The sequence below is a fragment of the Mus caroli genome, unplaced genomic scaffold, assembly GCF_978045245.1.
Source record: "Mus caroli unplaced genomic scaffold, Mus_caroli_1 scaffold_2, whole genome shotgun sequence".
Taxonomy (NCBI): domain Eukaryota; kingdom Metazoa; phylum Chordata; class Mammalia; order Rodentia; family Muridae; genus Mus; species Mus caroli.
In genome coordinates, this window is record NW_028227257.1 from 21,027,890 (window position 1) to 21,044,650 (window position 16,761).

The 16,761-nt window shown below is 49.9% G+C and overlaps 1 protein-coding gene across 2 annotated transcripts in view; it reads right to left on the minus strand.

Annotated features, from left to right (window-relative positions):
• Positions 1-886: 886 nt before the first annotated feature.
• The window catches only part of Arhgap40 (Rho GTPase activating protein 40), a 39,377-nt gene continuing 23,502 nt past the window's right edge, over positions 887-16,761 (minus strand). For both annotated transcript variants that reach the window (XM_021156780.3, XM_085832662.1), the window contains exons 7-15: positions 14,233-14,324; positions 13,620-13,697; positions 13,085-13,244; positions 11,106-11,188; positions 9,619-9,822; positions 6,104-6,244; positions 4,961-5,136; positions 3,085-3,134; positions 887-2,276 (exon numbers count right to left, since the gene is read on the minus strand). In XM_021156780.3, the coding sequence (XP_021012439.1) occupies positions 2,185-2,276; positions 3,085-3,134; positions 4,961-5,136; positions 6,104-6,244; positions 9,619-9,822; positions 11,106-11,188; positions 13,085-13,244; positions 13,620-13,697; positions 14,233-14,324 (1,076 nt within the window). In that variant the 3' untranslated portion in view covers positions 887-2,184. The remainder of the gene's footprint in view (positions 2,277-3,084; positions 3,135-4,960; positions 5,137-6,103; positions 6,245-9,618; positions 9,823-11,105; positions 11,189-13,084; positions 13,245-13,619; positions 13,698-14,232; positions 14,325-16,761) is intronic.

The following is a 16,761-nucleotide window of genomic DNA, read 5'->3' on the forward strand; positions in this document are numbered from 1 at the left end:
GAGGAGAGTAGCAGTTACCACTGCAGGCTGCCTGCTTCTCCTGAATAAGGGGATGGTTTGGAGGACGGTGATATGGCACAAGCCCTATGAGTTTTCTCATCTGTGTCTACCAAACAGGCAGGTCAGATGGAGACAGAAGACCAGCTGAGGTACAGAGGACAGAATGTGAACACATTTGTTCATCCAGGCGAGCAGTTTTTACTATGCATTTATAGTGGTCTCTGCCCCCCCCGAGGGGCTGCTCCCTAGTCAGGGAGACGGAGTAAAAACTCAGTCAACAGGACTATTGCAGGCAGTGTTAAATGCTAAGAAAATAATTAATGATGAAAAGAGTCATGTATCACACACACACACACACACACACACACACACACAAAGAGAGAGAGAGAGAATGAATGAATGAAGGGACATTTGACCTGAGACCTGACATGGAAGGAGCCATGGGAAGGGATTCTATATGAAGACAAGTGGAAGGGTAAGAGCTCTGAAGCAGAGATGGACTCGGGTTCTCTGGGGACCTACAAGGAGGTGCATGTGTCTGGTTGTGCAAAGGCAGATGACTGTGGAGAGGTGGTCAGGGGCGTAGGCAGCTTGGAGACCAGGAACGGACCAGATCACTGCTTTAAATGCTTGAGAGTCTTCTAGGTTTTCAGTGCAAGGCTTTTCCCATGATTGAGATTATCACCATCATCATCACCACCACCACCACCACCACCATCATCATCACCACCACCACAACCACAACCTCCATTACCGCCAGCACCATGGTTACAGGCTTTAGGCCTGAAGAAGTGCTGTCGGTCTTTCTATAATTATTTGCAGCTCTTTACTTCATGAGCTCCTAACCACAGGATCACCCTCATCCCCATCACCATCATCAATTACCACCATCAGCGTGCCATAGGATGAAGCAGATGTTACCAGTGCAAACCCACATCCATCCCTCCAGGATCACAGAGTCCGTCCGTGTACAGTAACCATTTTGAACTGCGCCTCTATCTCTAGTCAAGAGCTCACTGGCATTCAGAGCCGCTCGCCCAGGCCCTCAGTCAGCCTGGCAATGCCCATCGTAGTCGGGAGCAGCCTGTATCCAGTGGCTGGACTTGACTCCTACCGCCGTGCTCCCACGTGCCCGCCACCCTTGTTCTTTATCCCTGGGATGGGGTGACTCAAATGGACACAGTGTCTACATTGGTTCTCAGGGTCCCTCGGCAGAAGTAAGCTCTATTTGCCCATTGTGGCAACTTGTTTGCTAATGTACCTGCGGATGGTGGCCTCCCCTTCTTTCTCATATGCTCACTCTCCAGACTCCAGGGAGCACCACCTGCTCTTCAATCTTTATCTCAGAGTCTACTGAGGAGAGCTGAGATGGAGACACTGGAGGTGGAGTTTACAAAACTTTTAGTATAAATTAGATGCTCAACATATTCATTATTGAATGAATGAATGAATGAATGAGGCTTCACTTCCCCCAAGGAGAAAGAAGGGGTAGAGCTGGGGTCATAAGGTGTTGGAGGTAAGCAATGCTGCCCTTCCTCCCATCCGGGCCTCCTACTCTAGGCACCGCCTCTGGCCCTGCTGGACAGAGTGAAGGTGTGGCCAGATCCCATGGGCTAGCACAGCAAAGTGTTTTATCTCCCAGCTCCAGTCAGCTGCCCAAACAACAACACCCACCGTGAGCCAGGCTGGGGAGAGCAAGGTGAACATGGCCTTGAGCTAGTTGTGCGTTTAATGTTGAAGCAACTTAAATATGCTATAAAATGACACAGGCCTGTAAAACAGCGTGTAAGACTCGAGAGTACAAAGGGAAGGTAGTCACCTGTGCAGCTATCCTAGGGCTGTCTGTGGCCTCAGGCATGGGTCTCAGAGAAAACAAGGGGTTTCCCACTTCGTACCGTGGGGATGCCTCCGGAGCAATATTTTTCTGGAAACTTCTGCCTGTTCCTGAGAGAGTTGTCACAGTTTTTATTCCCTTTGTGTCTGGAAATTGTGGACAAACCCCTGGAGAGATGCAGGTACCCAGGTAGCATCCTCCGGGGCTCTGTGTATGTGGTGAGGGGCAGGCCTGTCAGCTCTGTGCTGCCTGCCATAGAAGAGGTATTTCCTGTAAGGGGGACTTTGGATGAAGACCTGGCCTTCCCATGTGACCAGCTCTGCTGCCAGACTAGATCTCCAGGCTGTTTCTTAGGTGGGGCTCTGTCTGATGACCCATTCTCCATGGGGGTTGGCACGGTACAAATCCAAGAGGTAGGCATCTGGGTCCAGGCGACGTTCACCTGTGGAGAAGCGGGATTCCAGAGGTTGAGACTGTGGCAGGGAAAGATGCTGTTATCTTTCCAAGAGCCTCTCCCCAGGCAAGGTACCACCCTCTGATTATAGGAGCCTTGCCGTGGCTCACAGTTATCCCCTTTTTCTGAAGAGACTTCTGTTAGTAGAAGATGCTTTGCCAGGAAATGCAGTCCCCAAGCATCCACACCAGCGGTGTCAAGGACCAGCAGCCTTCAGGGCTGATACAGCCATATAAGCATGCATTCCAGCGCCCCCTGGTGGATCTGGCAAGCTCCTAAAATACCTTCCCTAGCCTCTAACACTCCTTCCATCACCCAAAGCTCGTGGACCTGGTGTTGTCTCCCCTTCTTGGCCACTGGCTCTCTGAGGAAAGTCTGGACCCTTGGACCAGCAGCCTCAAATGCACGGGGAAATTATTAGAAACACAAGTTCACAAGATACCGCCATTTCTCATCACAGTCCTGAAAGACTCTAATGCCCTACTCAAGTTTGAGGGTCATTGCTTGTCCCTGGCTCTCACAAAGCAAGGACACTTGGAGCCAGGTGCTACCGAGCCTACAGGGTCCATAAAGACATCCACATTCAGGACTGAGACTCCCCTTCCCTAGGGTGGGAGCACTGACAGCTTTCACACCAAACACCAGCCAGGAGTCAGCTCTGGGTAGAGCTGCCCACAAAGGAAGAGTTGCTAAGTCAGCCTTGCTCATCTTGACCCTCACGGCAGGGGAGACAGAAGTCTGAAGCCCCACCCCCCACCCCCCACCCCGTAGATTCACTTCCCACCAGGGAACTTACCAATATTTCCTCCAACTTCATAAACCAGGAAGGTGACCGGCTTCGTGTTACTGTAAGACAGAGAAAAAACGCCTGCTGGGCTCTGCTACACAAGGCATGGCCACCCCAGGTCTGAAAGGAGCATCCTCAGGGATTTCTGGTCCTAGTAGGAAGGGCCTGAGGACTCTTCTGAGAGAACAGGAGCCAATGAAAGAGGCCAGCCTCCAGGGGCAGAGAGGGGAAGTGAGAGGCAGGGAGGCAGTCCTTGGGAAAGATCAGCCCCAGGTGCTCTGCCAGTGAGCGTCAGAAGTGGGCTTCAGGGAGTGAGGTCAGCGGGACAAGTGGAGAAAGTACCCTGCTGTGAGAACCGGATTCTACATCAAGGAGGAATGTGGACATTGTATGATTATGTGTGGGTTATAACAATACAAGTATATAATTATCCGATGATGATTATAGGTATCCTGAATTCGGCTCCAGGATCTACCTCTGAATAGCTTTGTGTCTTTGGACATGCCCTACCCTCTGGGCCTTTGATTTCTCATCAGTATCAGAAGGAATTGGGTCAGACACTTGGTAAGGGCTGATACTCTGGGGGTCTTTGTGCCAACCCCAGGAAGGAAGCTCCCGAGGACTCCCGCTGCTACTCCTCGTGCCTGGGAATGACAACTACGTATCAGCCCCCTGATGCATTTGGCCACACCGTTTCTTGCTTCCTTAGGACCTCTGCACATGCAGGGTTCTGTGCCCCGAAGCCTTGTTTGCTCCTCAGGTTACAGTAGGCACCTCAGTGCAATTCATGTTATATAAGACAATATAGTGTTTAACTTGACTCGGCTACTTAATTTATGTCTGTCTCTTTTCTCATGGCATGAGCCTGTAAAGGCCAGAACCTTTGTTGTTGTTGTTTGTTTTTGTTTTTTTCGAGACAGGGTTTCTCTGTGTAGCCCTAGCTGTCCTGGAACTCATTTTGAAGACCAGGCTGGCCTCGAACTCAGAAATCCACCTGCCTCTGCCTCCCGAGTGCTGGGATTAAAGGCGTGCAACACCACTGCCGGGCTGGTTATTTTTTTAATATTTATTTCTATTCTTTTGTTTGTTTGTTTCTTCCTTCCTTCTTGTCTGTCTGTCTTCCTTTTGTTTCTTTCCTTTTTCATTTTTCCTTTTCTTTTTTCTTCTCTTCTCTTCTCTTTTTCCTCTTTCTCTCTCTCTTTCTCTCTCTCTTTCTTTCTTTCTTTCTTTCTTTCTTTCTTTCTTTCTTTCTTTCTTTTTTTTTTTGACACAGAGTTTCTCTATTTAAGAGCCCTAGCTGTCCAGGAACTTGCTTTGTAGACCAGACTGGCCTGAAACTCAGAGATCTGTCTGCCTCTGCCTTCCCAAGTGCTGGGATTAAAGGCGTGGGCCACACCACTGCTGGCTATTTATGTTTAATTACGAGTTGGGGGTGGTGTACATGCACATGTGTGTGGGTGTCTGTGGAGGTCAGATTGCTGTATACCCTGGAGCTGGAGTCACAGGTGGTCATGGGCTGCCAGCCTGGGGCAGCTGGGAACCGAACTCCAGTCCTCTGCAACAGTAGTCAGTGCTCTTAACCACTGGGCTGTCTCTCCAGCCCCTCTGTTAAGGCCTTTCGTTGCCATCTTAGCATTCCATGCACTGTCTGATCTACAGTAGCTGTTTATTAATATATACTAAAATCAGTAATGAATGGTGGCCCTTTTCATTATTATTTGGAGCCAAGAAGTTCTAAAAAAGGCTGACCACCACAGAAAGAGGAAGGCGAGGGACAGACATGTGTAACTCCTCATGGCCTTCAGCTGGAAGGGACCAAACCCCACCCTTCCCCACACCATGCAGGGCAGAAGGGAGGCTCCTGCCTCAGGGAGGTGGCACTTACTGTGAGAGAAGGCTGTTTGGGTTCTCACTGCCCTCTTCAGGCTGTGAGCCAGGGTTGAGGTGCTCTGTGAACAGCTTCAGGACGTGGGTCACCCTGGTGCTAGGATTCAGAGGCACCTGCAGAAGATCCATGCTAGGCCAAGTCGCCTGGACCTGGATCTTTGCCACTTTGGGAGTCTGGAGATGGAGATTTGGAGATAAAGAATCAAGACCCTTCCATCCCTGCAATTCACTCGCACATGTAACTCTTAGACCAGTATTCAATACCACATGCATACGCAAGCCCACGTCTACAGCCAGGTGTGGAAATGCATGAACATACGAGCTACATACAGATGTGCACATGTACACCCTGGCTCATGTCTGCTGGTCAACACACACAGTCATAGATACAAAGACACATACACACACACACAGATACACAAACAAACATACACACAGAGACAGACACACACAGATACACAGGCACACAGAGAAACACAGACACACACACACAGACACACACACACAGACACACACAGAGAGATACACAGGCACACAGAGAAACACAGACAGACAGACAGACAGACAGACACACACACACACAGACACACACACAGATAAACAAACATACACATAGAGACAGACACACACAGAGAGATACACAGGCACACAGAGAAACAGACACACAGACACACACAGACACACAGACACACAGACACACAGACACACACACACACACACACACACACACACACACACACACACACACACACGACTTTCCCAAGTGGCTGTGTTGAAAACTCCTTCCTGCTCCATGTTCCGGAAAGACTCTTCGATGCTTCCCCATCCCTGTTCCACAAAGTAGCCCTATCCACTTTCCGAACCCTGCCCCAGGCTCACAAAGGACTTTCTAAACGTAGGGCCAAGTCGGTGTCTTCCAGAACCTCCCACCAGGCCAGCTTCCCATCCCTCAGCCCCTGCCTCTGGTTTCGCAGCACCAGAGCTCCTCGATCTCTGAGATGCGGTTCCGGCGCCGCCTGGAGGTCACAGACGGTTATGCATGGCAGCTTAGTGGCGGGGCCGAGGAAAAACCCGGATGCCCGCTCCTCAACCTTCTTTCCACCCCTGGTTTCTCCATTCGCCTGGTATGGGAGTCACTCACCGCCTCAAGCCCTTCCCCAGCCTTGGCTCTGTCCACGTGTGTCCTCCGCAGCCAAGTCTTGAGGCCCCCATCACAGAGCTGGGAACGACGGCCATTACTGTCATTCAGTTTTCGCACTTGAGCTACCAAGAAAGAGGCGACCTGTCCAGAAAGAATCATGTTTCAGCTGAGTTGCTGTGGCAGTGGCAAGCAAGGCCCCATTTCGGCCACCTCTGCCTCTCCCACACAGGGCTTGAAACTGACACCTTGAAGCGGCTTCCAGAGATGTTAGAGGTTTAGCCCCAGTGAGGACCCCGGAGTATTGGACTCAGGATTGAGCAGTCCCTGGGGCTACTGGACAGAGCCCTGCTTGAGGGAAGGTCCTCACTGGCACACCATGCAGAGATGTCCTCCAAACACATCTGGCCTGCAGAGTTCCTGGAGACCTTCAGGTAAGCTCAACCACTGTGCAGTGTGAAAATTTAGCAAAGATCCAGCAACCCTCTTTCCAAGGTTCGACAGACTATGAGATGTAGAAACCTAATCACAGTGACACACGTGGAGAAGTCGATGAGATTTCTATCTTGCTGTATACATCTGTGTTGTCTGATACTTAAAAAAAAAACAACAACTAGTAAAAACTAGTATTTAAGGAATGTCTTTAAAAAAAAAAAAAACTTCCTATCAGAGGAAAAATGTAGAATCCAAGCGCTGTCAGGTGAGATCACTGGCAGCTCTTCCATTAGAACTAGCTGTTCCCTAGCATCCAACATCACGTGGAACTCCCCTTATTTGGATTTGATGTCTTCTTTTGACCTTTGCAGGGAGCAGGGACATATGTGGTGTGGTCACACACATGCAGGCCAAAAGTTCATACAGATAAAATAAAAATAAATATTTAAAAAATTGCAATTCACTGTGTTTTAATAGCAATGTAAGTTAGGGGGTTGCATGCAAAGAAAAACGAATTATGGGAGTCTGGGAGGCAAATAGGGGGTTTTCAGCAGAACAACTGACCCTGAACTGGAGTCTTTAAAAAATAAGCATCCCATATTTTTTGGGTTTTTTTTTTTTTTGTTTTGTTTGCTTGTTTTGTTTTGTTTTTTTGAGAGAGGGTTTCTCTATATAGCTCTGGCTGTCCTGGAACTCACTTTGTAGACAATGCTGGCCTCGAACTCAGAAATCCACCTGCCTCTGCCTCCCGAGTGCTGGGATTAAAGGCGTGAGCCACCACGCCCGGCACATCCCTTATTTTTTAAGGCACCAAGTTCTGCCTTTGGAGAAAGGGAAAGGAGTGTCCAGGCAGAGTGAAAGGCTTAAGCAGAAACCCAGAGGTGGGAAGCCCAGGGTGCATTTGAATGCTTTGCTGGAATATATTAAGTGTGTGCCTGTGGTGCTGTGAATATGCTTGACCCAAGGAGTGGCACTATGGTGAAGGAGGTGTGGCCTTGGTGAAGGAGGTGTGGCCTTGGTGAAGGAGGTGTGGCGTTGTTGGAGGAAGTGTATCATTGTTGGGGTAGACAATCAGACCCTCCTCCTAACTACATGGGAGCCAGTCCTCTGGCTGCCTTCTGAACAAGAACAAGAGGTAAAACTCTCAGCTCCTGCACCATGCCTGCCTGGATGCTGCCATGCTCCTGCCTTGATGACAAAGGACTGAACCTCTGAACCTGTAAGCCAGCCCCAATTAAATCTTGATCTTTATAAGAGCTGACATGGTCATGGTGTCTGTTCACAGCAATGAGACCCTGACTAAGGCAGTGCCTCATGGAGGGCAGAAGAGGGCATCAGAATCTCTAGCAGTGGAGTTATAGACTGCTGTGGGCTGCCACATGGGTTCTGGGAATCAAACCCAGGTCCTCTGGAAGAGAAGTGTGTGCTCTTAACCACTGAGCCATCTGCCCAGCAACCACCGCTCCCACTGCTGATGCATTTAAAACAGCAGCTGGTTCAAGTCAGAAGATCTGGGGCTACTCAAAGAAAAATGCATTTACTCACTTCTGGAGGGAATCCATCTAACTTGTGGATGAAGGGAGGGATAAGATGGAAGATGGGTAGATGGACAGGTATATGGTGGGTAGATTGGGGTAGATGGGTGGGTAGTGAATGGGTATACAGGTAACTGATGAACGGCTAGCTGGGTGAGTGTTTGGCTGGGTATATAAATGGGTGCAGAGTGGATAGATGAATAGATGTAAGGTGGGTGGGTGGGCGGGCACATTGTTGAGTAGGCAGTGGGTAGATAGAGGGATGAACATGAGTACATGGGTAAATGCATAAGGGATGAGTGAGTGGGTGGATACAGATGGATGGATGACTGATCTGGTGGATGACCAATGGTGGGTGGATGATAAGTAGATAGCTAGATTAGTGGTGAGTGATGGATAAGTGGGGATTGTTTGGTCAAATGGGTAGGCAGATGACTGATAAGTGGGTAGTTGGATATGTGGGTGGAAAGTTGTTTGGGCCAATGGGCAAATAGATAGGAGACTAATGGATTGAGCAAATGGCCTGAGCAAACCCCATGGATGGTGCCAATTGTGTGGTAGGAATACTGAGCGCTAGAAGGATCATCTCAGGCTCCTGTCCCACCTACAACTTCCGCAGACTAGGACCAGGTGTGTGATCCCCTCTGTGTGATTACCTCCCCCACCCCCCACTCCTGCTTCTCTGCATGTTTTCAGGGCAATGTTCTTGGTGGGAGCAGGGATATCTCTGATGTCTGGTTTTGGCCTCCCTTGGGCAGGACTTATGCCCCTGAGTTGCAAAGTTGGACATTCTTGCTAGAGTAAACTAGGGGTGATGGGGGAACCAGAGGGCTGCGAGTTGGCTGAGAGGTGAGAGGTTGGGGTTGTAGGGAAAGAAAATGTAGTCTTCTTAGACTTGAATACAGGGAAGAAGAATCCTGGCCTCTGCACAGTCCCTCAGAGTCCTAGGAAGAGCTCTAAGTAGTGGCTCAAAATATGGCACCCATGATAGAGGGAGTGGGTATCTGTTACCTCCTTCCAGCCTAGCTAGGCTGGCCTCAGACCATCCACCACTTAGGCAGAGCCACCTGCTGTGCTGCTTCTCAGCACTCTCCTTTGATATGCCACTACCTGCTACCTGCCTGAGGCCGGACCAGACCGGTTCTCAGGTTCTCCGAGATTTTCCGGAGTTAGCGCCTAACTGTGATCTTCCTGAGTTCCTACTAAAAGGCTGATCTGAAAACTTCAAAGGAACTTTGTGTGACTGGGAATAGGCCTCCTCCATTCTTTATAAAGCATGTTTGCCGACATTAAAGTTGAGTCTTGATCAGAATTCAGTCGACTCCATTTCTCTCTTTACCCGCCTAGATCCCCTCTTTTCTTTCAGTTCCAAGATGCATCCCAGGCTCGAACCCAGACATGAGAGCCACAGGCCAGCCTCAACAGGTATCTACACCAGGGGAGTGCAGAATGGTGGAGCCTGTGATGAATAGACAGGCAGATGGACAGATGATGGACAGACAGATAGACTAAGACTAATGGATGGATGGACCCACTGCCATCACTCACCGTCCAAAGCAGGTCCTGGTACTGCACCATCATGCACACCACTTCAGCTGCGCCCTCTGCCAGCTGCTTTTCACCCTTGGTGAGCTTGGGAGGCCGCCCTCGGGGCAGGAAGAGATTGGGGGCCATCACCGTGGAAACATTCCACAAGGTCATCTTGTTGTGCTGCTCCTGGGCTGCCACCTTCCTGAGGAATTCCAGGAGTGCCTAAGGAAGGACACAGACCCTGCCTTAAGTTCCAGCACAGCTCTCTTTGTAGGAGTCTGGGCAGGAAGAGGGCGGATCACAGCTACTGTCCACTGAAGGCCTTGTGCCTCTGGCCCAGCAGCCAGCCTCTCACATGTGCTGACATCTCTCCGATGGTAAGTCAGCTGCAATGTGCCTCAGGAAGTTTTACTGTTGGGCCCATTTTACAGAGAAAGAATCTGGCTTAGAAAATGTGTCATGGGCCACGTAGTAAAGATGAAGAGAGAGATGGATGGATGGAGGAAAGATGGATGGATGATGGATGGGTAGATGGATGATGGAAAGATGGACAGATGGATGGAAAGATGGATGGATGGATGATGGAAAGATGGATAGATGAAAAGACAATACACAGAAAAAAGAAAGGGAAGGAAAGGAAAAAGGAGTGGGAAAGAAAAAGAAAGGAAGAAAAAAGTGATGAAAAAGACAATAGATGGTTAGAAAAAATGAAGAGGAAAAGTCTGAGTGAGAGAAAGGAGAGAAGGGAAAGGAAGAAAAATAGGAATGAAGAGAGGGGGGAGGGAGGGAGGGAGGGAGGGAGGGAGGGAGGGAGGGAGGGAGGGAGGGAGGGAGGGAGGGAGGGAGGTTATACATTGAGCTCCTACAGGGGCCCACATCCTCCATGCCATGATTTCTCCTGTGCTAGCTTCTGTAGCACCAAAACAATCAAACAAAATTCTTCATCATCCTCCTTGGCTAAGAGGAGTAGAAATTCCAAGATGAAGATCCCAGGCCCTTTGTGGGCCCATCAGCCCCAGCCCCAGCCCTCAGTACCCACTCCCAGATCACACAGTGAAGGGCCCCAGAGGGGACCGTTTCCCAAACTGGCTCTCAGTAGAACACTAACACCACACCACAGCTGAGAAGGACAGTGAGCAGCTGAGTCTGTGTGCTGGCTGCTCCAGCCCCACTCTGAGATGCACAAGGCCTTGGCATACCAAAGCCTTGGAGAGATTCTCCAGGAAGAGTAGTCTGAACTAGTGCATCTCCCCCTGCTCACCAGACTTCTCTTCAGCACACAGAGCCCTTGCCCTGGAAGATGCGGCACCTAGAGGATCAGGTGTGCGCCGAGAGCTCTCCTGCTTTCTTTGGGGAAGACTTTCAGACAAGGACTGTGTAGGCCAGTGGTCACCACACCCACACCTGGTATGGCCGTGTGACGAAGGCACAAACAGAAGGGTGAGCGCCTTCAGAGCCAGCACTGAGGCTGAGGCCTGAGGCCAAGGCTTAAAAGCCACTTTTACCTTCAAGGTGTTGCGGTTGGGTTCAGGCAGGAGGAGGACGAGCAGGTGGAGAGCCTGCAGGCGCTGTTTCAGGTCAGGGATGTCTGCAGAAGAGGGAGGGAGGGAGGGAGAAGCTCAGGACTGCCCCATCCTTGCTCTAGCCTCATCCTGGGGAAAATTCAGGGCCGGAAAGCCCAGCAGGCCCTTTTCCACAGGGCTTACCACTACTTCCTGGCTAGCATGCTCAGGCAGAAACCCAAGCAGTGCTGATCAAGATGAGACGCTCACCACACTGTGTTAGTAAAAAGCTAGCACACATGCTCAAGCCATATGCACCCACATATGCATATGTGTGTCTGTATACATGCTCAGACAGACAGACAGACAGACACTGAGCTGAATAATGGCCCAGTGTCAGGAATGCCAGAGGCCAGAAAGTCATCCCTGGGAGGAAACCTTGATAGCTCACTTGTCCAGCACAGGTTTCCCAATGTCCTTCACACGATGAAGGTTGGAAAGGAAAAGCTTGCCCACACCGGAGGTCAGAGTCTCCAGGAGGAAGAGGGGGGAAGTTACAGAAGGGCATATTGCATGTCAGGGCAGGGGACCCCTGAAGCACTGACATTTGAACTTGGGCAGGTGGCAGCGAAGTAGTGTTGGGGAAAATCCCTCTAGTCAGAGAGCAGCAGGCTGGGAGTCTGAGGGGCAGGCTGCAGAGGGAGCAGCATCCCCCGTGGATGTCTTACTACAGGGAGAGAGGGCCTGTGAAGATGTGGGCCAAGTCCTTTTGCAAGTGTGTTGGGGACGATTGGCTTGATGCATGTTTTGAAAGGAGGCTGTGAGACACAGAAGGGAGAGAGAGAGAGAGAAACACTCAGAGCCCTACTGTGCTGGGGATGGTGGAGTTCAGGTGGCCTGAACATGGTGTGTGTGTGTGTGTGTGTGTGTGTGTGTGTGTGTGTAGGCCAGGGGTGGACACCAGGTAGGGTGTCTTCCTCAGTTGCTCTCTACCCTATTTTTTGGGCTGCTTGCTGAACCTGAAACTCACTGAATGGCTAGGCAGGCTGGCTGGTGAGCTCAGGAGACCCCTTTGCCTCTGATTCGCCTGTGCTGGGATTGCAGAGCCATGTGACTCTGGCTGACTTTTACCTGGAGACATGAACTCAAGTCTCCACGCAGTGTGTGGTGAGCCCTCTATTGACCAATCAGCCCCACCAAGTTGCTGAGAGAGAGAGAGAGAGAGAGAGAGAGAGAGAGAGAGAGAGAGAGAGAGAGAGAACACTACACACAGGTGTCCACAGATCCATACACTTGATAAGCCCCATCCCATGGATGTCAAGAACTCCAGGCACCACCATAAAAGGAGAAAGCAAGCCAGGCATGGTGGCACATGCCTTTAATCCCAGCACTTGGGAGGCAGAGGCAGGCGGATTTCTGAGTTCGAGGCCAGCCTGGTCTACAAAGTGAGTTCCAGGACAGCCAGGGCTACATGGAGAAACCCTGTCTCGAAAAACCAAAAAAAAAAAAAAAAAAAAGGAGAAAGCAGATTCCTGAAGGTTGCCCTCTGACCTCCACAGATGCTCCATGGCCTGTGCTCCACCCACCCCACCCCACACACAAAGCTTTTCACCTTTTAAGAAAAGAACTGAAGCTAGCTCGTCCCCACCCCTCACCTCATCCATGTCAGGACTGAAAACAAGGTTAGCTGCCAAAGCCCCAACTCTTTCTCCCCTGTCGGTTTACACACTCATGTACAAATACATACACTTCACAGACACGTGCACCAATACCTACCACCCACATGCCTGTGCATCCATGTACACGCTTATACACATGCCAACACACTTCCAGCCTCATCAGCTTGGGACCCCAGAGGACAGACATTTCTGAACAGGTATCCTGTGTGCCTGCCGCTGTCCTTCTGCTCCTTCCCCACCAGAATGAGGGCTCCCACCCTCCCACAGGCCCCCGCGCATGCGCACCACTGTCGCCACACGCACCGGGCACTGATGCAAAGGCTGGGAGGTACTCGGCTGTGAGCAGAGGCACGGGCAGCTTCCGGAGGAACCTCTTGAGCAAGTCAGATGCGTCGTTGGGATGAACCTTGTCCCAGCTAACGAGTCCGGCATAGAAGTCTCGCTCCAGCTTCTGCTCCAGCCCCTAGAAAAAGGAGGGCCACCAAGAAGTTGCCCACAGCTCCCTCATACGCTCACTCTGTATGTTCTTAGTGTTCTCAAAGGCGGGGACAATGCCAGCACTTCTCAACATCCACATCTTTGTTGTGAGTATGGGATGCCATCCTGTGTTGTACTACAATGTGCAGGAAGCAGGGAGGGCTCCGCTCCACGGTGTTGGCAGTGTGTATAACTCCAGAGCCCACTGCTCTACTGGGCTACCCTTCTGTCTCCTGGAATCCCATAACCATACCAAAGGCTGGCCGCAGACTAGCCAGGACCCTGATTCTCTCCCAGCCAATCACAGCACAGGGCTTGGAGAGCTGAGGTAGCCTTTAAAGTTGGAAGAAGCCAGCATTACCTTGACCCTGGCCTGGGATCCCGGCACTCTGAGGATGCCTTCCGTGTCCAGCCCTCTTTTTTCCAAGCAGGACAGCAACTATCAGAGACAGAAATCATCATTCAAGCTGATTGATGCTGACAAGTGGGTCTGAGAGTAGGGTCTGTCTGTCTGTCTGTCTGTCGTGAAAACCAGGACAGAAGGGTGCTACAAAGGTTCCTTCAAATGACAAGAGCCCTTGTTATTGTTTTCATGGCCCTGGAAATGGAGCCAGGGTCTTGCACATGTTGGGCAAGGGTTCTACCCCTGAGCCAAATCATCAGCTTATCCGACCTTCCTGGACCACTTTGTGAGCCAAGTACCGTGCTGAAAGCTTTGGAGACAATTTTTTTTCATTTAATTCTCAACTAAAGGAGACTGTTGTTAGAACTCCAGTTCACAGACATCAAAAGGAAGGGTCTAGAAGGTCAGAGCTGCACCCAGCTCTCTCAGCTAGCAGACACCAGAGGCAGAATTTGAACCCAGCTCCCCTCCTCTGAAGCCCAGGCTCCTTCCCCTGCGGTAGGCATTTCCCAGGTGGTCCTCAGAGCCAGCCCTCCAAGGCCTGAGGAAACCCAAGCTGCGGACAACTTACAGCTTGCAGGAGCAGTGGGACCTGGGTGCTGGGGAAGACTCTGTGGTCAGCTTCCAGAAGGCTATGAAGAGGCACGCCAAAAAGGCCGGAGTCTGCAGGAGGCAAGAAGAGAAGAGGGGGCATCTCAAGAATAGAGTCAGACTCATTTCTCCGGAGGACCAAGCTCTGGGAAGAGGTGGAACTGAAGCGCCTGGCCTCAGAAATGGTGACCTCAGGCATGCCTCAGCACAGCCTTCTCCCCTGGCTAAGGAAGAACTAAAAGAAAAATGTCCACCACTTTAGTGTGAGCCAACAGATCAGGGCAGAGCTGCCTAGGTCTGCAAGAATGGGCCAAGAGCCAGGGTCTCAGCCATCCTGGGCTTAAAGTTGTCTCCAGACAAACCCTTTCATTGTCTTCTCTTCTGCTCTTTCTTCCACCAGCCTTCTTGTCTCTACTTGACCCTTCCTGCCATCTTCCTAACCCACCATCCCCCCTGTCTCTGAAGAACCACAACAAAGCCACAAATGCATGGTGGGATGCTGAGAGGGATGCAGTTGGATGAGCACACACTAAGTTGGATGAGCACACACTAGATGGTACCAGATGTCCAGAACTTCATAAGAACTGCATACAGTAGCTCATGCCCGTAGTCTTAGCACTCCAGAGGCTGAGGTAGGAGAAGAGAAAGCTAAAAGACAGCCTGGGTTACGTTTTGTGAAATTCTGTCCAAAAATTTTTTTTGAAACATTGATGCATGCAAACTGTTAAATATAACAACTGTGGATGTGTTTTGTACCAGGGAAAATATCAACATAAGACCTATCTTCTAGTAGGGAAATGGTTAAATATACTAGTGTAGTCAGGGGAAGAAACACAGTGTAATGGCTAAAAACGATGATTTCCTTTGAACCACTGAAGACATAAATTGAGGAAGACATTAAGGGACAGACAGGCCTCCCATGTTCATGGATCAGCAGAATTAATATTGTGGAAACGGCTGTGTTACAGATTATCAATACTCCAACGACACTCTCCTCAGAACTAGAAAAGGCAATCCTAAAATTCACACGGAAGCCCAGAAGACTCTGAATGGCCAAATCAAATCCTGAGCAGAAAGAGCAGCAGTGGAAACCTCACAACACCCGATCTAAACGACATGACACTACAGAGACGTCGTGACAAAATGTTAGACGGGAAAACAGACACACAGGCGGCTGGACTAGAGCACAGCGCCCAGGAATAAAGCCACACAGCTGCGGCCACCTAATGTTTGACAAAGGTGGGGAAAAGAATCCTCTTCAACAGCGTCAGGGAAGCTGGGTTTCACGTGTAGAAGTGTGAAACTCGAGCCATCACTTCCCCCCAAATAAATTCAAAATGCACCAAAGACCTTAATGTAAGGCCAAAGCTCTGACGTGGTTAGGGAAAATACTGCAAGACAGTGACACAGGCAAGGACGCTCTGGAAAGGATCCAAAGAGCAAAAACATAACCCCAAGAATTGACAGATGTGACTGAATGAAATATTTTTTTAAAAAAAAATCCACACAAAGAAGGGAACAATTGCCAGATAATCTACAAAGAGAGGATTGTGGTCCAACTATACATACACCAGGGAATCAATATTTAGGATACACAAAGAACTCCAAATATTGAATACCAAAAAATGCAAATTGTGTGGTCAGTAACAGGATAACACATCGAATAGACAATTCTGGAAAAAATACAAATAACCAATAAATATTTCCGGGCGCAGGGGGAGTTAAACATCTTTACTCATCAGAGAAATTTGCAAGTCAAAACTGTATTGAGACTCCGTATCATCCATTCAGAACAGCTATCATGAAAACTAAAGCATGCAAACAAGGACTGGCAGGGCTGTTAGGGGTGTGTGTGTGTGTGTATGTGTGTGTGAATCCCTATACACCACACTGCTGGCAGGAACCCACTGTGGAAAACTTATGGTGATTCACAAAACAAAAAAACCATAACATAACCGGAGCTAGAGAGGTGGCCCAATAGTGAAGAGCGCTTGTTGCTCTTGCAGAGGACCCAAGTAAGGTCCCCAGCACCCACAGGGTTGGTTTCAAAGGATCTGATGCCCTCTTCTGATATCAGCAGGGCACTGCACACACATGGCACACAGGAACACACGGGCAGGCAAAGCATCCATACACACAAAATAAAAATAGACCTTAAAAACAACTACTGTAGGACTACAGTGAAACCCCTACAGGAAGTAAGCCAGCAAAACACAGACACTTCCGCACCCATGTTACTGTGCAGTACTCACAATAGCCACGATACAGAACCAGCCTAGAGGCCCATCAGTGATGTGTAGATGAAGCTGTGGTACCTGGATGTGATGGCCTGTTATTCAGCCAGAGAGAAGAATGAAAAGCTATGTGTAGGAAGATTGACAGAGATCATCCTGGTATGTGAAATAAGCCACTCCAAAGGGCAAGCAGCCTGTGCTTCTTTTTATGTACAGAATCTAAATTTAACACACACTCACACACACACACACACACACACACACACTCACATATA